General features: G+C 39.4%; 1 protein-coding gene across 2 annotated transcripts in view; it reads left to right on the top strand.

Moving 5' to 3' along the window:
• Positions 1 to 24,842, top strand: part of SLC9A8 (solute carrier family 9 member A8) — a 74,344-nt gene that overhangs the window by 11,071 nt on the left and 38,431 nt on the right. For both annotated transcript variants that reach the window (XM_072996863.2, XM_072996864.2), the window contains exons 2-4: positions 297 to 475; positions 10,755 to 10,835; positions 20,726 to 20,784. In XM_072996863.2, coding sequence (XP_072852964.2) covers positions 297 to 475; positions 10,755 to 10,835; positions 20,726 to 20,784 — 319 coding nt within the window. The remainder of the gene's footprint in view (positions 1 to 296; positions 476 to 10,754; positions 10,836 to 20,725; positions 20,785 to 24,842) is intronic.

Here is a 24,842-nt window from a genome sequence, read left to right as displayed (position 1 = left end):
CTTCCAAAATTGTGTGTGTGAAGGCAGATGTGGTTCACAGATCTCCAAAAATTATCCATCTTCAATGCACTTTGACCGTCCGGCTGTTTTGAGAGAGGGTTTACTATCTGTTAATACAGTACTTACTAGGCTAGGAGATTTTTAGAGACTTTGAAATTACAGTATTTACTCTACATGTGGCCCTGTAATTAAGAACAATTGCCTTAAAGCAGTTGAAAGCTAGTACTTTGTTTCTTAAATAATATATTTCACCTTTAATCTGTCCTGTCTAATCCAGAACTGTGTTCTTTTTACAGGTTCTCAAATGCTACCCAGGATGTATTCAATGTCACCCTTCACACCACATTGGCCCTCACCACAAAGCTGGTGCTTCCTACACCTGCCAAACCTATCCTTCCAGTGCAAACTGGGGTCCAGGCTCAACAAGAGGAACAGTCAAGCGGCATGACTATATTCTTTAGTCTTCTTGTATTAGGTGACTATACAGTCTTCAATATCTAATCAGGTGTTGTTTAGTCGTTAAGTCGTGTCCGACTCTTTGTGACCCCATGGACCAGAGCATGCCAGGCCCTCCTGTCTTCCACTGCCTCCCGGAGTTGGGTCAGATTCATGTTGGTAGCTTTGATGACACTGTCCAACCATCTTGTCCTCTGTCGTCCTCTTATCTAATCAGTTACTTTGAATTATACGCCTCATTTGTAGATGAGGAATGACCAAGGCTATGAACTATAATTGTGGTTAAAGCAGTGGTTCTCAACCTTGGGTCCACAGATGTTCTTGGACTAAAATTCCAAAAAGCCTTCACCACTAGCTGTGTTGGTCGGGTTTTCTGGGAGCTGCAGTCCTATAACACCATGCCTCATGTTTGCTTTATTTTTATTTATTTATTTATTTAGTAGATTTTTACCCCGCTCCTCTAGACAGTGTCTACTCAGGGTGGCTTACATGGATGAAAACACAACAGTATAACATGTATAAAATCATTCAAAATACACTTATAACGATTAGTTCCAAACAACACAGTACAAAGATGGCATAACTCAAGAAGAAGAAAAAAAGAAAATACATCTGAGGCTCAGCCCACCCTGACAGTTGTTTGTACAGTTCCTTCCCTGAATTTCTTCCTGCTCCCTATTGAGATGTCATTGGGTTCTTTCCTGGTTTCAGGACTTCCTGAGCCTTTCATTTTCCTCTCCAACCAGGGCTGCCTCCAAACAACCAAAAAGGATTGCAACAAACAAGTCTTTTGATTGTAAGGTGGGGGGGAAGCAAAATGCGCTGCTTATATGCCACCCCATAGCACTTAAAGCACTCTCTGGGTGGTTTACAAGTTAACTATGTAGGTTACACATCACCTGCCTGGCCCCAGAGAGCAAAGCCACAACATATTTTATTTCTTTTTACATCTGTTATACTTCACAAAATCATAAAAAGTGAAACACAACCCATTTCAACCCAAATTGAAACTGTAGTTGTAATTTTTATGATTTTATATATTTTATACTGTTTTGTTTTATTTTGTAAGCCGCCCCGAGTAGACATGGTCTAGAGGGGCGGGGTAAAAATCAAATAAATAAATAAATAAATAAATAAATTTCTGCCAGACAACTGATTTGGTGTGCAACTTATTACAGTAATTGGTTTTTATCAAGTAAACCTTAGTATCCTATGAAGCTTTTAAGCATCCTCTTGTGTGCACACTTTAACAAGGTCAGAAGGTTTGAGTGTGTCAGAGAAGCTGATAAAAATGCTATACTCCATTACATGTCTGGACTTCTAGCAGAGTCTGCCAAGGTGGAATGGTCAAAGCTGAGACACCAGACAAAGATGCATCCACCTGTTCAGGATGAACAGTCTCACCGGGAGATGAGAATTCAATGGTAATGGGGGTGGAGAAACTCCAGAGGTACTGGGTTGCTGCCTAGCAGGCACCAGAAGTAATACTCAGGCTAACTCTTGTTATTAATGTACCAAAGAAGGAAATAATAAACCACTTCTAAATATGTCATACCTTGAAAACCCTATGTTGAGACAAATCAAAATGAAACAAGAAATAATGCTGGAAGATGAGTCTCCCAGCTCAGAAGGCACTCAAAGACTCTCAGGAAGGACAAAGGCACTCAGGAGGACAAAGGACAAGTACAAACAATACTGTTGCTAATCAAGCAACTGATTTAAATCCTAAAGGGCATCCGTTCCTAATGTTCACAGGGACCAAAGGAGTGTCCTGTCCTACAGATAATGCTAGAATGTAGAACCTGAGAAGTATGAATCTAGGTAAATTCAATACTGAAAAAGCAAGAAATGAAACATTTAAATATTACAGCATTTGGTGTAAATGAACTGAAGTGGACTGGAATAAGTCAAATAATAACAAAGTGATTTACCCTTGAAATAGCAAAAATCCAAGGAAATAATGGGACTAATATCAAGAAAAAATGCAAACAAACACTTTGGAACAATATTGAAAAGTCCAATTAAATAACATAAATCATACTTCTTGGGAAACTTCTCAACTCAATCGTCTTTCAAGTGTGGGCTCCAAATACAGGAGCTGAAGAAGAAATCAAGCACTTTTATGTGGACCTCCAGGAGGAAAATGAACACACACTAAAACATGATAATTATTGGTTACTAGAATGCAAAACCAGGAAATAAAGCAGAACCAAATACTGTTGGGGAATTTGACCCCAAACTAACAGCCTATTTATTGCAAATTCATGCTTTATGCAACTGAACAGAGGACAGTACAAAGAATCATAGCGCCAAAGTAGAATTTAAATAACATTTCTCACAAGTTTGAGGTCCATATAATGTATAGATTGGCATTATTAAACTCACGGGATCACAAAACAGAACTGTACTAGTGGAGAGGAGAGAGTCCTGTTGCAAGTTCTAGGCTGTTCATGCCTTGAAAAGTAAAATGACGCAAAATTGGTTGTTGTGGGTTTTTCGGGCTTCTTGGCCGTGTTCTGAAAGTGGTTCTTCCTAACGTTTCGCCAGTCTCTGTGGCTGGCATCTTCAGAGGACAGCAAACTGATGCAAAATTTGTTGAAACAGAAGCTGAATCTTGCTATGCAGTTATGCAAATAGTGTAACTTTTAGATGTGAATTGCTGTAATTTAAAAAAAATCTGTAGGCATTATCTGTTGTACATCAAGTCATGTGAGTTAGCATGCAACTGATAGTGTTCATAGAGACTTCTTAACTTAGAATACTCCAGTCTAAAAGTTACCCTCTTTGTGTAACTGCGCAACAGGTTTTCAATCACTAGTTTGTAGATGTGAATATCTAAATTTTTTCTCCCACCTTTTGTGGGAAAATAATGACAGAGCATCACTGCAGAAGGATCTCCTTCATTTGCTTCATGCACATATAGTATATGTCATAATTATGTCATATACTATACACTGTTCTTTTCACTACAATCCTGTGACCATATTCAACACTGCACTTGTCATCTTAATAGATGACTACACTTCCCTATCCCAGGTGCAAGATACTGTAATTAGATTAATGAGCAAATTCTTTATTCTTTCTGAATCTGGAGTCAGGTCTATCTACACAGCATGGCTCCCATGTTCGTGTTGTCTTACGGAATTCAAGATGGTCCTGCCCATAATGGGCATCCCAGTGACATCCCCAGTGGTCTTTTTTATTATGTTATTAACACTGTGATGAGTTCTGTGTGATGTGATGCATGTGACTGTGTGTGTGTGTTTGTTTATTTTGTATGAAACACATTGACTGGAAAGTTCCTTTTGGCAATCTACTCAGCTGTTTCCCACATACAGTGGTGCCTCGCTTAGCTATTGCTTCGTTTAACGATGTATTCGCTTTGCGATGGGTTTCTTTGAGGAATTTTCAGCATCGTTTAACAATGTTCTCTATGGGGGAATTTCACTTAACGATGTCTGTGTTTGCTCATTTTTAAGTGTCTTACAATGTTTGGAACATGTTTTAAATGGTTGGAATAGTTAGTCCACCTTGTGATACCTATTGGATTTCATTGAGGGAAAAAACAAAAAATCACCAAAAATTAACGAAGACTCAGAAGAAAGCCAAACTAAGTGTGCATAGGTTTCACAAGGTGGAGTAACTATTCCAACCATTTAAAACATGTTCCAAACATTGTAAAACACTTAAAAATGAGCAAACACGGACATCGGAAAGCCATTCAAAAGCACTGAAGCCGGCTTCAGTGCTTTTGAATGGCTTTCCGTTGGGGAAACATTGTTTCACTTAGCGATGTTTCCTATGGGGATTTTCGCTTAAGGACATTAATCCGTTCCCATTGGAACGGATTAACAGATTTTCAACGCATTCCTATGGGAAATGGTGTTTCACTTAACGATGTTTCCCATAGCGATGGGTTTTTTGGAACCAATTAACATCGTTAAGCGAGGCACCACTGTATTTGTTTTTGCTGAGTATAGTCATTGTTACCAGACGTCTTTTCCCTTCTGCTAGAACACTTGCAAAATCTCTCACTTTTTCTCTTTTACTAGAATTGTGATTGCCTTACTCCTGACCTCACATAGTTATTGGGCTCTCCTTACCTCTGTTTCTGCTGTCAACTGCTGGAAGAGCAGATTATTGTTCTGGGTGTATTAATATTGTACTTAATTTTATTTATAATTGGCCAAGAAGTAGTAGGTGCAGGAAGTAGCAGGACTTTCTAATTACTGGGAAAATTAAAATGTTTATAGTGGCATTTGTGTAGCACTATACAAACATGTTGTTGTTTAGTCGTTAAGTCGTGTCTGACTCTTCGCGACCCCATGGACCAGAGCACGCCAGACCCTCCTGTCTTCCACTGCTTCTGGAGTTGGGTCAAATTTATGTTGGTAGCTTCGATGACATTGTCCAGCCATCTGGTCTTCTGTTGTTCCCTTCTCCTCTTGCCTTCATATATACAAACATAAGGTAAAGGTTCCCCTTGACATTTTAGTCAGTCGTGTTCGACTCTAGGGGGCGGTGCTCATCCCCGTTCCAAGCCGTAGAGCCAGCGTTTGTCCGAAGACAGTTTCCGTTGTCACATGGCCAGCGCGACTTAGATTCGGAACACTGTTTACCTTCCCACCGAGATGGTACCTATTTATCTGCTCGCATTTACATGCTTTCGAACTGCTATGTGGGACAGGAAGCAACAGTTAGAACTGGACATGGAACAACTGATTGGTTCAAAATTGGGAAAGGAGTACGACAAGGCTGTATATTGTCCCCCAGCTTATTCAACTTATATGCAGAATACATCATGCGGAAGGCTGGACTGGAGGAATCCCAAGCCAGAATTAAGATTGCCGGAAGAAATATCAACAACCTCCGATATGCAGATGACACCACTCTGATGGCAGAAAGTGAGGAGGAATTAAAGAACCTTGTAATGAGAGTGAAAGAGGAGAGCGCAAAAAACGGTCTGAAACTCAACATCAAAAAAACTAAGATCATGGCCACTGGTCCCATCACCTCCTGGGAAATAGAAGGGGAAGATACAGTATGGAGGCAGTGACAGATTTTATTTTCCTGGGCTCCATGATCACTGCAGATGGAGACAGCAGCCATGAAATTAAAAGACGCCTGCGTCTTGGGAGGAAAGCGATGACAAATCTTGACAGCATCTTAAAAAGCAGAGACATCACCTTGCCAACAAAAGTCCGAATAGTCAAAGCTATGGTCTTTCCTGTCGTGATGTATGGAAGTGAGAGCTGGACCATAGAGAAAGCAGACCGCGGAAGAATTGATGCCTTTGAATTGTGGTGCTGGAGGAGACTCTTGAGAATCCCCTGGACTGCAAGGAGAACAAACCTATCAATTCTAAAGAAAATCAACCCTGAGTGCTCACTGGAAGGACAGATCCTGAAGCTGAGGCTCCAGTACTTTGGCCATCTCATGAGAAGAAAAGACTCCCTGGAAAAGACCCTGATGTTGGGAAAGTGTGATGGCAAGAGGAGAAGGGGACGACCGAGGATGAGATGGCTGGACAGTGTCTGCGAAGCAACAAACATGAATTTGACACAACTCCGGGAGGCAGTAGAAGACAGGAGGGCCTGGCGTGCTCTGGTCCATGGGGTCACGAAGAGTCGGACACGACTAAATGACTAAACGAACGAACGAACGAACTGCTGGGTTGGCGAGGAGCTGGGACAAAGCGACGGGAGCTCACTCTGTTGCGTGGATTCGATCTTACAACTGCTGGTCTTCTGACCCTGCAGCACACAAAGGCTTCTGCGGTTTAGCCCGCAGCGCCACCACGTCCCTCTATATACAAACATACAGTATGTTTAATTCAGCAAATGCCTTTATGGGGTGGATATTAGTCATATTTATCATAGAAGTATGTCAAAATCCTGCAGACTGAAATCATGAATAACTTTTACTTGGAATTGAAGCTCCTTTGAAATAATTTGGATTTATTTTCTATGTACATTTGTTTTTGATGAGTGTAGTTGAGTTCGGGCTGATTGAAGGCGAAGCCAGAGAGAACCTTTTGTTCAGTAGTGGTGAAGGGAAGGAAACTTGCAGTCCTCAAAATGCAAATATATGTTGCCACCTTAGAACAGTCCTTTAAAGGAAAAGAGTTTCAGGTTTGTTTTTTGCTGCTTAAAAATGTTGATTCTTTGATAAACATTATGTAACTGGTCTGCTATGTGCCTGTTCGCTAGTATGTAGGACATTGTAACTCCCAGACTGAGGTAGTTATTTTAAATGTACCAAACATTCATAAATATGACATAAACATAAAACTTTATGACAACATTATCCCAAAAGAAAATGGCAAAGACATTTTAAAATATTATGTTTCATCTACCATCATTTAAGACAGAACTCTTTTTTATATGCAAGTTATAGCTATAAAACAGTTGAAACATAAAATCATTCTTGACAATTACTTTGGAAACCTTTTCCTTGACCCCTGAAATTACCCATACTATCAAACACTATGATATTTCCAGTAAACTTCAATCTGTTTTCCTTTACAGTATATGGAAAATGGAGGCTTGCAACATTTAATTATCAACAACATTGTGCCTATTATTGAACTGATGGGACTGTTTCTTCAAGTACAGGACAGCTAGTAATCTTGCAGTCATAAACCTATGATTAACCTCTAATTTTGTGTAACCACAAGACCCTCAAGAAGTCAGATGATTGTAACAATAATAGCATTGGTAGACAACCTGCTTGGAGTCCTCTGGATGTTACTGTCATTCTCAATCTGCATGGCTATTGGCAAGGGACGATGGAAAGTGGACAACCCAATAGCTATATGTGCATATAATGAACAAAGGAAGATTAGGATCTGAGGCAAAAGAGTTGTACATATTTGTTAGTTTTTTTCCTGGTGGTTGAGTGGAGGAATTAGCTCTTGAATATGAACAAACTCAAGCTAAAAGTATACAAGTTTCTATTTATACAAAAGAAAGAGGACTGGTTAGTGCAGTTTCCTGGTAGGCTTCTTGTTTATGATTCTTAGTTATTTATAGTTCCTAGTTTTGATTCCATGCTATCTATCTCAGCTAACTGGAGGGTTTGACCAGTTCTAGACCCAGATCTACTAGGTCTTGTTGTGTGTTGATTCTATTATAAACAGGCAGTAGTCTACATTACCCACTTTCTGTGTTATTTCTTCCTATGACCTATTAAGTATTACTTATACCATGAAAATCATAGTTTCCCACTATGTCCAAGTAGGTATCATTTGGTCTTCTAAATTGATATTGCAAGCCAGCTTCAAACCGTGGTTTGCAATTGTAGTTTGAGGAAAAGAACAGATATACTATGCTTTTTCAGATGTAATGGCAAATTTTGATTTCTGTTGAAGCATAAGTAATTAATTTAAGCATATAATGTGAAGGGGCAAAGGCATGAGCATTTATTTACAGGGCTTATTTCTGCAGTGCCAAAGTGTGGTTGTATTGTGTTTGAACCAAGTTCTTGTCTAAATTGTATAAATAACTAGACCTGCAGTTTTCTCATGTATTTAATGCATGCCTTAACTATGAAAACTCCATGTAATAGATGGCGTGTTAATTTAAGTTGCTACAGAACCTTTTATCAATTTCCCTTTTAAATTAGTCTGTAACCCTGTACAAAACATTTATTTGTAAAAGGACGTAATGCTAATAGTAGCTCATGAAATCTGAACATGGATTGAAATATTCTTGTTTAGCATTGTCGTACAATTGTCATTATAAATCAGTGTAAAAAGTGTAATTTCTTGAGTAGGGACCTAGGGTGGCTATTTATCCATTTCCAGTAAAGAGTAAATACATAATTAAAAGGGGGATCAGCGTAGGATAAATATCCGTGTAACGTTTGAGTTTGTTGACTTACATTAAAAGCATATGTGGAAATTATCAGTACAGTTTTAACAAATAGATCTCCCCACAGTGGAAGAAATTATGACCAGGTGATCATCTATGTGCTTGTTTAATCTGCTATCCCTGTGTTAACTGTTGATGGCAATTTAAAACTCCTGCTTTCCATTCTTAGATTTTTTTTGTTTTCAAATTGTTCCTAAACTGGATAACCCCTCAAATAGAAGACTGTGTTCAGTCTATAGAAAGAACAGTCACCCCAGCAGGAAAGGTTCTACAATTTCACTAGTTTATGTCAGCAAATTGTAGTTTTTGTTGTTTTCCTTTTCCGTTGGGTAGATATAGATCAGTGTGTTATTAAAGTTGTGCTATACATGCTTATGTAACTGATAACCCGTCTCGGGACAGTTATGGATGTCTCTGTACAATGACACGTTGTCCCTCTGCTTTTCATACCTGAACATCTTTTCACTGAGACTGTCAAAGTTAATCTGCTTCATGCCTTAGATTGAACCAAGATCCTTATCAGTTTTGGTGCTTGTTGACTGGAAAAAATGTAACCGGGGGGGATGAATAATAATAATTGTGTGCTGCCAAGTCAGTTTACACTGACCCCTTTCAGGGTTTTCTAAGTATAGAATACTCAGCAGTCGTTTATCAGTTTCTTTGAGGGTGTATTCTAGGACTGTGCAGCATGTCCAAGGTTACATAGGCTGGCTGTTCTTCTAGAAAGCACAATGGGAATCCAGCTCCCATACTTGACTCACTGAGCTATTCAGCCCTCCGAGAAGGATGAAATGAAGACTAAATTGACTTCAGAGTTAAAAGACAAAAAATTCTGGAAGTAGGTTTGAAAGGCAACTTTGCCTCTGAACTGAATCTTCTGGGGTTTTTTTTTTCTATGCAAGAGTGCAAAAAAGGAAATTGTTTCAGAAAATAACCCATCACTAGCTATATTCTTTATATCCTTTCAGATCAGTTCTCATTTTCCTTGCATTAGAGCTATTTCCAAGTATAAAGTGTTATATAGAAGCAATCTTGTGCAGGCCAAGTTTATTAAAACAGAACAGAACACAGTGGACCCTCGACTTACAGACGGCTCGACTTACAGACTTTTCGAGTTACAGACTTCTCTGGCTGCAAAATTTAGATTCGACTTGCAGCCGGAGAATCGACCTACAGACCAGAAAAAAACCAAAATGGAACAAAAATAGAATAAAAACTGCCAGTTGTGGGATTAATCATTTTCAATGCATTGTAGGTCAATGGAGATTCGACCTACAGACTTTTCTACTTACAGCCACCGTTCCAATACGGATTAATTCCTTAAGTAGAGGGTCCACTGTAAGTTGCAGTATTACAGAAATCTTAACAGAAAATGTGAGAGTCAATTGCTTTCAAAGGGTTTATGCATCTTCAACTGCTTGCAAATTAAGTTTGGACCCTGGTGTTGAAAAATATATTAAAGGAGGTTGCGAGACACTGAGATAAGTTGCTCAAAATATACTTTATCAAAGTCTCTTAGGGAAAAGGTATACAGGAATTCCTAATAAACAAACATAACATCTAAAACATATTACATACCATATATTGAGCAAAATAAGCAACAGCAGTCAAGGTACTGTAACACCGATAAGCAAACTCAAAAGGTTCTGCCTTGCTCGTAGCTTCGCACCGTCCAAGGGAGGGTGTGGAGATAGAGGGTGAAACAGACTACATTTATAAGGCTAATTAATTACAGGGAACACATGAGGTTCCTTTCAAGGTTATCCATTAAAGAGAAAGACATGTTACATATTGATATTACAATACCTGGGACAGCTTATGTAAGTGGGAGGAGCAGCTACTCACACATGTGATGTAGATGTGTGGCTCATTCCTCCCTCATACCCCAAAGCTCCCTCTACCAAGTTGCACATAATTCTGGAAGGTCTCCAGAAATGCCTTTCTGAGTGCATTAGGACTTACAATAGGAAGTGGGGACAAGAAAGGCCTGTTGTCAAATATCATGTTCAGTTTGTTAGGTTGAAGGCACCAGTAGTCCTTCCACACCATTCTGAAAGGATATATCCAATGTGGATCTCCTACCAACACTCCTCAGACTGAAGAAGCTGCTTGGATGAGGAGTGAAGCGTTTCAGCCTAATAGTTGAAATAGGCCAGTTGCCATAACTGAACTTCCAGATAACCTCACCTGGATGACTGAGAATCTTCACAGATATTCTGAAAGAATGTTATCTTTTAAAAAGGTCAAGCACATGCAACTTGAGAGCTACCATTTATTTTTTAGCTGATTGGTTTGTTCTTTGCAATATTTGGCTCTTTTGGTTTTCTTTTGTACTTATTTATAAATTCAAAGAATAATTTACTACTCTCTTTTATCGTGTGTTATTTTGTAGTTAAAAGTTTTATTTTTGTTTTATTTTCACTCCAGCTATCTGCATCATATTGGTGCATCTATTGATAAGGTACAGACTGCACTTCTTGCCAGAGAGTGTTGCTGTTGTTTCTTTAGGTGAGTACACATAACAGTATGAAAATGAACTGTATTGTATTTGTTCTAATTGTTCAGATAAAGCACAGTTTCTGATAATTCTTTCCAGTTTTATCTCAATCTATTCTTCATTCTTTGCGTTTACAACCTGCATTTTCTCTAAGAAGTTATCAAGGCATGATGGGTGAAGGATTTCCTGGACCCCTTCTTGCTTTGCTTAATAAACAGCTGACATTGTGAAAGGCTGCTGATCTGTTTTTCAGTGAGGTTGGAGGGAGAAGATTTTGTCGGTGTGAGCTGCCATGTTCTCCTGGTCCTGTGCTACACAAGAGCTAATTAAACTTGTGGGGAGGAGTTTCTCCTCTCCATGCCCTGTTGTGTTATGACAAGAGTGGACAATTTTGGACCCCTTAAAATATTACAAAGAACAACTCTTACCAGCTCCAAATGGCATGGGTGATGGTTAAGAATTATGGAAATTATGCTTGGACGATATCAGGTTGCTTACTTCTAGTTTGGGTGTACTGTACCACAAACAGAAAAACAGGCCCAGATCCATCTTTTTCTGGACTTCTGTCTTAAAGTGTGTTGTGTCAAAAATAATGAGGTAGTTACCCATGAATATGTGAGGAACTCTGGAAAATTGAATGGCAAGTGTAAAATTTGATGAAATAGGTCATTAAAAACAGACTAAAAAGGAAACCAGTATTTACTGGCAGACACACACAATTCTCATAAACAAATCGTACTGTGATAAAGTTATGAATCTCTGGTGTGAAGAGCTCATGATGTTTTTCCCCTCAGGTTCCCTTATTCATGGAGAGCACTTTCCTTTCCATTTAATAGTGTCCTGTGGCAACAGCTGACCTATTTCCATTGCTTCTTTCTCTTTTGAAAGGAGAAGCAATGTAGCTTTTGCATTTGTCTGCAGGCAGCTGCACTGAGGTTAAGTGTGAGTTGTTGGCAGAAATACAATTTAGTCAAACAGTTCTTAAAGATGTTTGGAATGATAAGAATGAGGATGGATGATACAACTGTCTCCAGAAGTGGGACCAATAATTTCTGAAGTGTGGCAAATGATAGTAAATAGTAAAAAAAGACTATCATAATGGAAGACAGGAGGACTTAGCATGAGGAAAGAATATTTAAATAAATAATAGACATATCTGTCATCAGTAAATAGATGCAACCCTCAAATTATGGTTCATTATATGAAATGTACCTCAGTTCCAATTCCAAAAAACCATAGTTCCGTGAAAACTGTATCTATGTTTGAGGTATGTCCAAATGCCAGATGAATGGAGCTAATTTTTATCAAAGTTTGAGAGAAAAAAACCCAAGGTACAGTAGTTTGTTTCCTTGATGCTAAACCAAGAATAATTGAAAACAAAAAGAGGAGCAGCAGAGCGTGTGAGTGTACAGTGGTGCCTCGCTTGACAAGAGTAATCCAGCAAAATCGCTGTAGAGCGAAATCCTCGTCAAGCGAAATAAAAAAAGCCAATTGAAACGCATTGAAAACTGCTCAGTACATTTCAATGGGCTAAATACCTCAGTGTCCAGTGAAGATCCTCCATAGGGCGGCCATTTTCCAATGCCTATGCAGCAAAAAATCCATCCTAAAGCACAGCGGGGAGCCATTTTACACAGTGGGCGGCCATTTTGAAACCCGACAATCAGCTGTTTTGGTCCTCGTAATGTGAAGAATCGGTTCCCGAAGCAGGGAACCAATCGTCGGGAAGCAAATTTTGCCCATTAAAACATCGTTTTGTGATTGCAAAAGCGATCGCAAAAACCTCATTGTCAAGCAGTTTTGTCGTTTAACGAGGTAATCGTTAAGCGAGGCACCACTGTATAAGCCTACAGACATGTACTGCTACACGCATATCTTTCTTTCACCTGGAGCAAGATCTGTCTTTGACGTGGCTTGGGAAGCCAAAGTCTTCATGTAGTTTCCCTGTCTGATAGGCTTTACTAGAGGGATCCTCCAAAACACTGTACCTCCCACAAAGACCCAGGCCTCCCAAGAAGTACTGAGGATTCTTTAAAGCTAAAATATACTTCTTTACGAAAACTAGCACTGCCTAAGAATTTTTGGTACCTTAAAAGCTCAGTTCAATCTTTGATGGAACAACCACATCTTACACTAGAATTAATCTGTGCCTAAAAAGATATACAAGAGCTTGCTTAAGGGGATATGTACAAAGCTTGCTCTGGAAGTATAAGTCTTGTAGCTTAAAATCTTAGAGCTACTGCTAGATTAAAACATCTTCACTGTAGTGTTACAAGGACTATGTCACTTGAGGGTAAGAGGATCCCACTTTAAATCCAGATCAAACTCTAGGCATTTCTCATAAGCTTGAAAGGTTCAGTTGAATTATGCTTAACCATTAGTTGTGTGTGCTGGTGGTGTAATATTACTGATTTTAGAATGACTGCCCTTCAAAGCAGAGTTGAGTCCAACCCACCGCTCATTGCTGTCTGTCAGATATACTTTGATTTGGATGCCTGCATTGAGCAGGGGCTTGGACTCTGTGGACTTATAGGCTGCTTTCAACTCCATGGCTCTATGATTCAAAGAATGTGATGTGTTGTTTAGGTTTCTCTTTGTACCCATGCTTTTTAACCAATTATGGGTTAGGGGTTTTAGGAGGGAAAATGAGGGTTAAGAAGAGGGGTGCAAACAATATTGGTCTATTTGATAACCGCCCCCCCCCCCCAAATATGAATAAGTATGTTTCATGGAATTTTAGCCTCACAGAAGACATGTTCGTAAGGTTACTTGCAGCATATTTTGTAGAAAGTATATGTTGACAGATTGACATATAGAGCATAAAATGAAAGCAACTAAGTTTGATTATGTGCTAGCACAGTCATGTCTCCCTAGTTTAAGAGCATATACTTTTTCTGTGTTTTCCTAAGTTTCATTTGCATGAAATTTCCTGGAAGTATCTTCAACAGGATTAAGTTCTCATTGAGTGCACTCATTGCATTGCTGCCAAGCATTTTTCATTTACTTTCGTATTTTGCAATACTTAGTGTTTTGCCAACTGAACCATGGCTTCAAAGATTCTACATTTTGGGGAAAACCACCCACATAGTTCTTTTTCTTTAGTCATGTCTTACTGGAACTGTGATTTCATAACCTAACAATCTTTTTAATGATAAGGGGTATTATGAACTCTGTGCCAAGTGTGAAATTCATTCTGCACTTAAGGTAGCTTTGTCAAGTGTCCTTTTCTTATTTGCATCACTTATTTACAAGCTGTTTTCCACATTTCTGTGTAGTGCTGTGACTCATTTCTGAAAACTGTTAACAACTGGGTAACATGCAAGATAATACAGGCATTTTTGAGGATGCTATTTTATTTATTTTATTTTATTGTTAAATACAGCAAAATTGCAGTTTTCTAATCATCGTGGTAGGTCCAACTAGAAGCATTTTATGTCCGTGTTAAGAGGTTCTATTACAGTATTGGAAAAGGCAAATACAGGAAACCCCGCTTTAATAAAATAATGGACATATTACACTGACAAGGCTGTATTCTCATCCTGTATGTTTACTGAAAAGAATGAGATTTATTTCTCAGTAGGCAATCCTCTGTAGGCTTCTACTGTTAGATATTAATCTCATAAGTTTTTGCATTTCAAAGCTAATTTGTGGATGGATCTTGCAACAATCTGCAATGTGACAGTATGGGAGGTTTTTTATGTCTTGCATGAGATTTTCAGAGGTAAAGCTAGCTTCTTTTCCCCAAGTTGGTAAGTAGATGAGTCCTCCCCCCCCCAAAAGATACTAAGGGTGTGATTAGATGATGAGAAAGGTGCATGTTTGATTGCACCAGAAAGGTGAAAGGTGCTTTGCCAGGATGGATTTCTCTTTTCTTCCATTGAGGTATCACTCAAAAAACCAGTAACTCTAACCAGGGATATTGGCATGACGCTGGGTCCAAGTCTGGGTCTTTGGTACCCTGTCCCACACCCAAGTCCCTATTAAAAAAAAGCTTTTTCCCCCAGAAAAAAGGAGGGATGGGTAGTTTCCAAACTGCAAGTCAGGTTTGAACCAAAAAAAAAGTTTGAAAAAAAAACCCCAACCTGAATCAAGTCCGAGATGAGTCAATGGTGCAACTTAAGTCCGATTTGACAGTGAGTCCTGCAACAAGTCTCCATCCCTGAGGCTGCTTGCTGAACCCAAAAGATCCAGCTTGGGCATGAATTGTGGTTCAGCTGGACTGTTGCTGCTGTCATGTGATGACTGAGAATTAATTTGCACCCGAGTGCACAACAAACAGTCCAAAATGCAAGCTATATGCCTGTGTGATCTCACCCACGATTCCAGTGAAGATACTGAAGAGGCTACAACTTTGAAAATGGATGGAGGAGGATAAGATAGTCCAGGGATCGTAGCTCAAAGGAAGAGCACATGCTTTATACGCAGGAAGCCTGAGATTTTAGCTTATAACATCCCCAACCTAATAGGGTTTGGCAGCAAGTGATGAAGGAAAAAATGGCCCCAAAGCTCCTGCCACTGGAGAGTAGTCTCTGCTGGGCTACATAGTCAAACACTCTGATCTGATACAAGACAGCTTCCTGTCTGCTGTGTTCTTAGGATCCATGGGGTAAAGGATTTTTTAAAGATAGGGAGCACTATTGATTTCCTTACATTCCCCTCCCTCTCCAGCCAGTTTGAAGTCTGTGGTGATTTAAGCTGGAAGAAATATCACCAAAAAAACCTATAAGCTGGAGAAGAATTCAGGGATGTCTGGTGTTCACTCCTCCTTTCAGGTGGGCCCTAAAGGCTTTTTATGAGTTTTCGTGGCATTTCTACTTACCATGTTTCCCCTAAAATAAGACAGAGTCTTATATTAATTTTGGCTCCCAAAACGCATTAGGGCTTATTTTCAGGGGATGTTTTATTTTTTTCATGTGCAACAATCTACATTTATTCAAATACAGTCCTGCCATCTTCTTCTGGTTGCTGCACAATGGTGAAGGGTGGGTTTTCACTTCACCTGGGCTTATTTTTGGGGTAGGGCTTATATTACAAGCATCCTGAAAAATCATACTAGGGTTTATTTTCAGGTTATTTTCGGGGAAACAGGGTACTACCAGCATTTAAAAACACCCCTATCCACCTCATGGCTGGGGATGTTTTTAACATGAAAAGAGTTTATTCATTTGGGCGAAAAGGATTTATTCATTTTAATGTTCTAAAAACAGGTTGATTTTTGTAATTTTGTGTACCGTTTCTTAGGTAAAGGTAAAGGTTCCCCTTGACAATTTTTGTCCAGTCGTGTTCGACTCTAGGGGGCGGTGCTCATCCCCGTTTCCAAGCCATAGAGCCAGCATTTTGTCCAAAGACAATCTTCCGTGGTCACATGGCCAGTGCGACTTAGACACGGAACGCTGTTACCTTCCCACCGAGGTGGTCCCTATTTATCTACTTGCATTTGCATGCTTTCGAACCGCTAGGTTGGCGGGAGCTGGGACAAAGCAATGGGAGCTCACTCCGTCGCGTGGATTCGATCTTACGACTGCTTGGTCTTCTGACCCTGCAGCACAGGCTTCTGCGGTTTAGCCCGCAGCGCCACCACGTCCCTAGTACCGTTTCTTGGTAGAATCTAAATCTTCTTTGGGAATTCCAATTTGTTTTCAAGCCATTTCCTTCCATATTTGAGACATACTGAAGTTCAGACTATTGCAGTGGAGACAGAACCTCTGAAGATGGCTTGTATGGTTGTACTTTGTGACAGATGAGTACATAATTCATAGAGGATTAAAATAGGATCTGTTCATGAAGTAAAAACATTAATTATGAACATTTACCAAAAATTGGCACTATTAAAGTTTGAAGTGGGTGGACTTGTTACGACATTTTCTACAGTTCATTCAGTGCAAAAATCATGCCTAGAGCATACTTTGGAATGGATCATTCTGTTTCTATTTCTGGAAAAGAGTTTTCCAGCCAGGATGAGGAAAGGGTAAAGTAAAATCTGGTGTGGTCTTCTTATCTGGGCAAGGTGGGAATTGTAATTTCCCAAAACATCTCAGGAGGCTATGCTGGGGATGGCTATTATGTTGAATTGTTTTCTGTCATCTACTGATGGCTAAGAAACTTCATCCATTCTCATGTAAGATATCTAAGAATCAATTAAATATAACAGATCAGAAAGAAAGGTTACCCGTTTAAGCCAGTGATCCAGAAGAAGAATTTCTTTTCCATGGATAATACTTAGAAAGCAGGAAGAATATGCCAGATGGTTGTTTTTGCAGTTCTGTCTTGCTGGGAAAAAGCAGGTGTTAGCAATGTTTACTAAGTCACTGCCTCAAGATCTGGGAATTCTTTTAATCAATAACTGAGCTGAATTTTAGGAATCTCCACTGCAAGATCCTTTAAGGACTTTCCAGTGGCTGCTCCATTTATACCAATTTCCCTTTTCCTTCTTGGCATTTCTTCGCAGTACCAGCTCCTCTTTCTTCTGTTGGAGGAGTACAGGCTTTGGGAAAGGACTAGTCTTCAAGTAGGGCCTGTCAAGCTTATTTCAGCCTACAGGCAAGAGGTTGCCCATTCATGTAGTAAAGAATAGGCCAGCTAAGATCTGGGAGAAAGGAAAGTGAAACAGTTGGTCATGTATGACCACTGCTGAGCTAACTGTGACCAAGACTGAATGAAGATATAAAGCTCCCCAGTGTCTGAATCATCACTGTAGCAGCAACACCAGGGCGATGCCCATTCATTGTTTCGTGATCACTATATTCTTTCTGACTGTACCAAGTTTCCGATTTGGTTTTGTGACAGATTGACTTTGCTGGATTTAGAAAGAGGCAGCTCCTATGTCTTGTGTTGCTTTACTGGTAATTATAAGTGGTTAACTTTGACTTCCTCTTATCTTAGTATGTTAAAAACTAAGGGAAGAAATGTTTGCATTTAATGCTGCTTTCCCACCCTCACCCCTCAAGGTTTCCACCAGTAGTAGTGGCTTTTCACACTGCATTACAGAGTTTCAGTTCCTGTTTTGGAACATCTGCTTTGCTGTGTATTGTTGCTGTATTTTTGGATTGACTCTCAACTGACCCTTTGAGTTTGCGTGTGTGAAGAAAAATAAGTTTCAGCTTTTCAAGCAATCAACCTTATAAGGAATTCACATGAAGCATCTTATGTGATGTTGCTTCTGTAGATCAGAATAACATCTGTCTATTTAAAAATACCCCTTAGAGCTCTCTCTTATAGTTTTTGAACCTTGTTTTCCTATGCAGGAATAAAAAATAGCCCCTAATAAACACCTTTTTATGTTGAAATAAAAACTTGCAGTGTCCTTTACATTCTTTTTTGGGGCTGTCCTCCTTTCATGGTGCATTTTGATCATTGGCACTGTACAGAAATGGAACTGAATGTGAATGTTAGAAATGGGTTCAGAACAATGCCCAAATTACACACTTGGTCACTAAACTGGAGGGGAGTACCATCCAGCCTAGGGACCATCCACCCTAACCTATCAGAGGTCCCTCACAGGAGCAAAATCTTTGTTTTGTCCGGGTTCAGTTTTGAGCCTGTTAAGCCCTCGTCCATTCCAATACTGCAAACAGGCAACAGACGAGTGTCTAGACAGCGTCCACTGCAGAGGTGGTAATGGAGAGACAGAGTTGTGTGTCATCAGCATACTGATGACACCTTGCTCTTTAGGCAGGCCTGCCCTCCTGTCAATACTTGATTTTTATTTTTCTGTTTTAATTTCCATCTATAATTTTTCCATCTTGAATTATACTAATATTACTGATATAAATTGTTGTTTTAATTGTTTTATGATATTGTTTTATGATATTTTTACTGTAAGCTGCCCACACTAGACGTGGTCTAAATGGGCGGGATATAAATTTAACAAACAAACTAATAAATAAATTACTGCAAACCTCTTGATGACCTACCCCAGAGGTTTAACATAGATGTTAAACAGCATTGGGGATAGTGCTGATCCCTGAGAAACCCCATATCATAGGGTCCAAGGTGCCGACACCTCCTCCCTTAGCTGAACTCTCGGGACATGGTCCTCAAGGAAGAATTGGAGCCAGCTCAATGCTAAGCCGCCATTCTCAACCTCGGAGAGCCTGTTCAAAAGGATACTGTGGTTGACGGTATCAAAACCCACTGGCAGATCTGGGAGTACCAACAAGGTACATCTGCCCTTGTCAGCCTCCCCTAAAAGGTAATCCTGCAGTGCAACCTGTGTCATCTCAATACCCTCTGAATCCAAACTGGAAGGCAATCAAGGTCAAGGCAATAATGCTCTTCCAGGTATGATTGCAGTTGATTTACCACCACCCTCTCAATCACCTTGCCTAGGAATGTATGTTAGCAATTGGATGGAAATTGTTAAGGTTGTCCGACATTAACTGGGGGTGTTTGGTGATGGGTTGGACAATGGTTTCTTTTAAACAGAGGGAAGCATTCCCTCTCTCAGTAATGAATTAATAAAGTTCACGATGCAATCAATCATAACATAAACAATTTATTGTCATTGGACGTATATACACCGTATACACACACAACGAAATTCACAAAGAACACTCAGAGACCAGACCAACACACACACACCCTCATAACAATCCCTAAGTCCCAGAACCCTGTCTAAAACTCATAGAATCCACACAACATACAACACAACAGACTATGTAATAGTAATACAGTCCAACATCTTACTGCTGGTGATTTTTAAGTTTCTTGTTAAGTGCAGTTATAGCTCTAGGATAAAAACTGTTCAAAAATGTGTTGTCTGAGTTTTAATTGCTCTGCATCTTCTGCCGGACGGCAACAGTTCAAAGAAGTTATAAGCAGGCAGTGAGGTGCAAAGATGTTGTCCAAGGTTGGAAGCTGAAGTCCAATAATATTTTGGGCAATTGCAGTAATTCTCTGTAAACATTTTTTTGTCTATTTCAGAGCAACTCCCATACTATGAGAGGATGCCATATGTTAGGCCACTCTCTCTATGGTACTACGATAGTAGGACAGAATTAAATGCTGAGGTTGATTTATCTTCCTGAGCACTCTTCAGGAAGTACAGCCTCCTCTGTGCCTTCTTCATCAGCATATTAGGATTTATAGACCATGAGAGGTCCTCTGAAATATAAATACCCAAAAATCATAGCCTCCTTTGTGACTCTGATCAGCCATATCATGCAAGAATCCAGTGAGGAGGTGGTGGGCCTAGAACTAGCTATCACCTGTAGGCTTCCTCCTTTACTACAGGGTCAAATTGAACCAATTGGGCAATGGGACAGTGAAGGTCACTTGCAGATCAGCTAGGCTGCTGCTGGAGTTAAGGCATGGATGGCCTCGATTTTTTGCTTTAAAAAAGGCTGCAAACTGATCGCTAAACTCAAAACAAGGCCTTGAATGGCCGGAACTGTTGCTTGTTTAGCTCTAGCCTGCCTCAATCTTTGGTAGCATCACAGTGATTAAGCTGGTAGCTGCAAGGATTGGGATTTCAGCTTAAATATTCCTGATATGACATATCAGCAGGTGACCTAATGACACCAAGAGAGGCAGGTCAAGCTAAGATGTCAGAGGTTGATGCAAAGATTGCAATTGTGTTCAGAAGATGTAGGAAGGGTAACATAAAATAATACTGTAGTTTGAATAGCTGGTATCCATTTAGTACCAGATGGAACATATAGGTGATGTTGTCATTCACATCTTTAGGTTAGGTGCATGAAATAATGTGTTTTTATTGTCTAGATTTCATTGAAGTAGATTTGGCAGCTATAGAGTGAACAACAGTGTACAGTATTTTACATTCATCATAGTTTTGTAGCATTATAAACGTCTTAGCATTATTCACTTTTAAGTAAGCTGAGGATCTCAGTGTTTTGATAAGTACAAGCTTTTGATGCTTCATGTGGTTTCTTCTTCCTTCCAGGTATCCTCATGGGAGCAGTTATAAAAATCATAGAAGCTCAAAAGCTAGCAAATTGGAAGGTATATGCCAACATTTTAAACATTCCCCCCCCTCCACTATGTGCTTTGTGTTTCATTTGAGCAAGTAAAAGAGGCCCTATCATGTGTGCTTGGTGCAGTGTGGCTGTCAAACTTGTCCTGGAATTTTGGAACTAGAGAAAATGATGACATCCTCTTATTGTTGTCATTTCCTTCCTAACAGAGTATGGCAAGAATGAATTTAATAAAGTTGCTTCTTTTCCCTAGGGAATGATAACAGTGGTAGATAACTCAATATTTCTCTTGATAATTGTGCAATTCTTTTGTTGCAGGCAGTTAATAGCAGATGTGACTCCCATTACACCTAATTAAAAAGTTATGCACTTTGCACACGAAGATAGGCCAGAATAACAACAGTTCACATTGCAGTATTTGCAATGTAGCTCTACCATTGAGTCTTAGGATCAGGATCTCAGGATACAAAATTGGGATTATCCCAGCAGTGGTTCTCATTTACTTGGTTGATTTTTTCAGATTTGTATCCTTTCCTGTGCTGTTCTGAAAGTTAAGACCAAATATTAAAAATGAAATATAAAATGGAAAAGATAACAATACGGAAAAACAACCTTTTATTTAGTGTTGTAGCAACAGCAACACTCATCTCCAGGCATTGATGAATTACCTCTAGAATCTCCTGTCATTGACAGCCCTGCCTGGCTTAATTATGGTATGTAACCTCGAGCTGTTACATGAATATCTTCCATTATATCAAAAAAGAATGTTGAACGTTTAAGGTATGTTAGGGAATAGTTGGGAGCAGCTGCCTTGGATGGTCCATTGCAGTTGTCACTTCGTCCACCCCATATGTCTTACATGATAGTAAAAGGGTTTTTGTACTTTTAGCACAAAAAACTCACAGTCCACGGGCTAGCTGTATGTCCTCTCATTGGTGTTTAAATACAATTCTACATTGCTCCTGTTAATTAAAAAAGAAGAAAACTTGTAGGAATGTTATTCAAATCATTAAGTATACCCTGTTCTTCTGAGAGATATACTGTATTATAATTTCACAAGCTTGATAAAACTGCAGTAGGAAATTATGGACGCATTCTTGACGAACTATTTAATAGATCACGTTTTCCTTTAAAGTCAGCACTTTAAATCTGCAGGCCTGTGTCATTTCAAGAATAAATTTTGTACTTGTGAAGGTAAGTCATAGAGAAAAGAAAGCCACGAGAAATTGACAAAATGGTTTTGCTGAAGCCAGCATGTATAATTTTAAAAATGGATTGCATGCTCTAAAAGTGTAGCAAATGACTGTTTAAAACCAATTTGTCTGAACTGAGCACTTCAGTAGATAGATAATTGTCAATGCCAATAATAAATTAGCTTTTAAGCTTCATCAGTTATATTAAATCTTAGATTTACAGTTTTCAAGAGGGCAATGAAGTAACTGTTCTCCTTCCTATGTAGCTTGTAGATTGCCTGAATTCTTCAAACCGAATAACTTTCTTTGAAGATTTGGTCTAGAGCCATAGGGTTGAACTTCAGAATATCTTATTGCAGCCTCCCTAATTCCACAGTAATGATTACAGTTTTCCACCATGCTAGAGCTGTTATTTTATTTGCTCAACATGTTAACTATGGATTAACTATCTGGCTCAATATATTATTTCTTATCTTCCTTTAATAACTTGATCACTGGGCCATTGACAGTTTCTGGTAGGATCGTGCACCGGGGTTACTTATTTGAGTGAAAAACTAATCCTGAAGATACAGTTATCTTGAGACTTGTGGGGCCCAATGGGTGAAATCCTGTTTGTGCAGAATCCTATGAAAATTTGCCAGGTGAGGCAGCAGGGAATTGGGTAACTTGATCACTCAGTTGGTTGCACAGTTCTCATTGTGACCATTGCATGATGTGCTAACAGAAGTTCTTCATGCATAGCACTTCAATCTTGACATTGTTCTGACTACCACTGATGTATTTAGGCTAACTAATACTAAGCAATACCATGTGTTTAAGGGATTGTTCCAGGCTTGCCCCTTTCTGTCTCTGATTTCCTCACCCTGAACAACAAGGACCCTGAACAGAAAAGCTTCCTTCATCTACAGATGAGTGTTTTTTGTTGCTGCGTGCCTAATGAATGAGTTACCTCCAGAAACTCCTGTCATTGACAGCACTGCCTAGCTCTTGCAACTTGAGGCCATGGCTTCATTTATTGAATCAATCCATCTTGTATTTGGTCTTTGTTTTTTCTTGCTGTCTTCAACTTTTCCTAGCCTTATTGTCTTTTGTATCAAGTCTTATATTCTCATGATGTGCCCAAAGTGCAACAGCACCACTTTTTGTTTCTAGGGAGAGTTCAGACTTGATTTGATCTGGGACCCACTTGTTTATCTTTATGCATACTAGCGGTCTGTAGTATCCATAAAACTGTCCTTCAGCACCATATTTTAAATGAATTGACTTTTTTCCTGTCTGGTTTCTTCACTATAAAGCTTTCATATCCATATGCAGTAACTAGGAATATGGTCATGTTGACAGTCTTTGCTTTAGTCTCCAGTGGCACAACTTTGTATGGTCATGTTTTCAAGTTTATAGCTTCCCTTTTAAATCTCAATCTTCTTTTTATTTGGCTTCAGCCTCCATTTGAATTGATAGCTGATCCAAGGTATAGAAATTTTTAAGATGTTCAATTTTTTATTCTCGAGATTAAAGTTATGTAATTCTTCTTCTGTAGTCATGATTTTGTTGTCTTAATATTCAGCTGATATCCAGTGATGTGTACTGGTTAGAGTGCTGAACTAGGACTCAGGAAACCTGTTGGATCTGACAGAAGGGGCAGGACTGGTAAAATCACTCCCTAAATATTTCACTTACCTTGAAAGTCCTGTTACAGTGCCTATAAATTGTTGCCGATTTGATGGCACACAACACACCCAATGTTTAGCTGCAGTTGTTTTTGCATCTTCTTTCACCTTCATCAGCAGACATTTCAAGACATCACTGCTTTCTGCCAGTATTATATTATCTACATATCTTAAATTATTGATGCTTCTTCCACTAGTTCTCACTCCTTCAACAACAGGAACCCTGAAAAGTCAATTTCCAGTTAACATAAAGAACCACTTTAAATAGTAGAGTTCAGACTCCTTGCTTTGTATGTGTTCAGAACAACAGAAGTGATAATGGAGAAGGGAAAGGGTAGGACATGGTCTCTGAAGATGTAGTGAGCATTTCCTAATGTTGGTCTCTTAACGGGGCTCTGCCAGTTATTCTAATTTCTTCATTCTGTTCCTTTACTATACATCCTACAGATACATACCGGTATTGAGAAATAAACCTGATTGACTTCAGAGGACTTTCACCTAGATAAACGGGCATAAGATTGCAGCCTTAGAGCCATGCTTCCTTAGAATGATTACGCCTGTACTCATTGACAGGGACTACACCACTGTGAACTGTGTGCTTCATAGACCTGAGGGTGAGAGGTCGGGGCAACAAAAGGGAAGCAGCTTTTTCCTGGAGGTTTCTCATCCTCCTGACTGGCTTCGGTAGCCTTCAAAGATTTCAGTATAGAACTATTCTTTGTGCACCAGATATTTCAGGGAATTGGCCAATCTGTCTTTAGTAACTTGCCAGAGAAAGGGATATCTTCAATTTCAGACCAAGCAGCAAGACATCTTGCTTTATACCTCATTACAGTTCACACATATAAGTACGCATAAGGTAAAACCCTAACTGTATCCCCAACTGATTATAATTGTATAATTTAGGGAACCACTTCAGAAAAGGCTTGCATTCCATGGAGAGCCAATGCAGCTTACGAGGAGCCACACCAATGCATTTACCCAAATTTATCCCTCTCCAGCAATTTGACTGTCATGTTCTTCATGTAGTGTGGCCTGTAAGGAGTTCCACAGATGGGCAGCAACCCCTGAATGCTACAGACCTTTCATGAACGTGGAATGGTCAAAATCAAGTACAATGAAACTGTGATTTCATATAAAAATTGTCCTACTCGTCGTTGGGAAACATGACTAGGAAATATTGCTATAGTGAGTTGTTTTGTTGGCACGACAGTTTGTTTTCCATG

The sequence above is a fragment of the Pogona vitticeps genome, chromosome 4 (genome assembly GCF_051106095.1).
Source record: "Pogona vitticeps strain Pit_001003342236 chromosome 4, PviZW2.1, whole genome shotgun sequence".
In the NCBI taxonomy this organism is placed as follows: Eukaryota; Metazoa; Chordata; class Lepidosauria; order Squamata; family Agamidae; genus Pogona; species Pogona vitticeps.
This window is presented reverse-complemented; position numbering and strand designations above follow the sequence as displayed.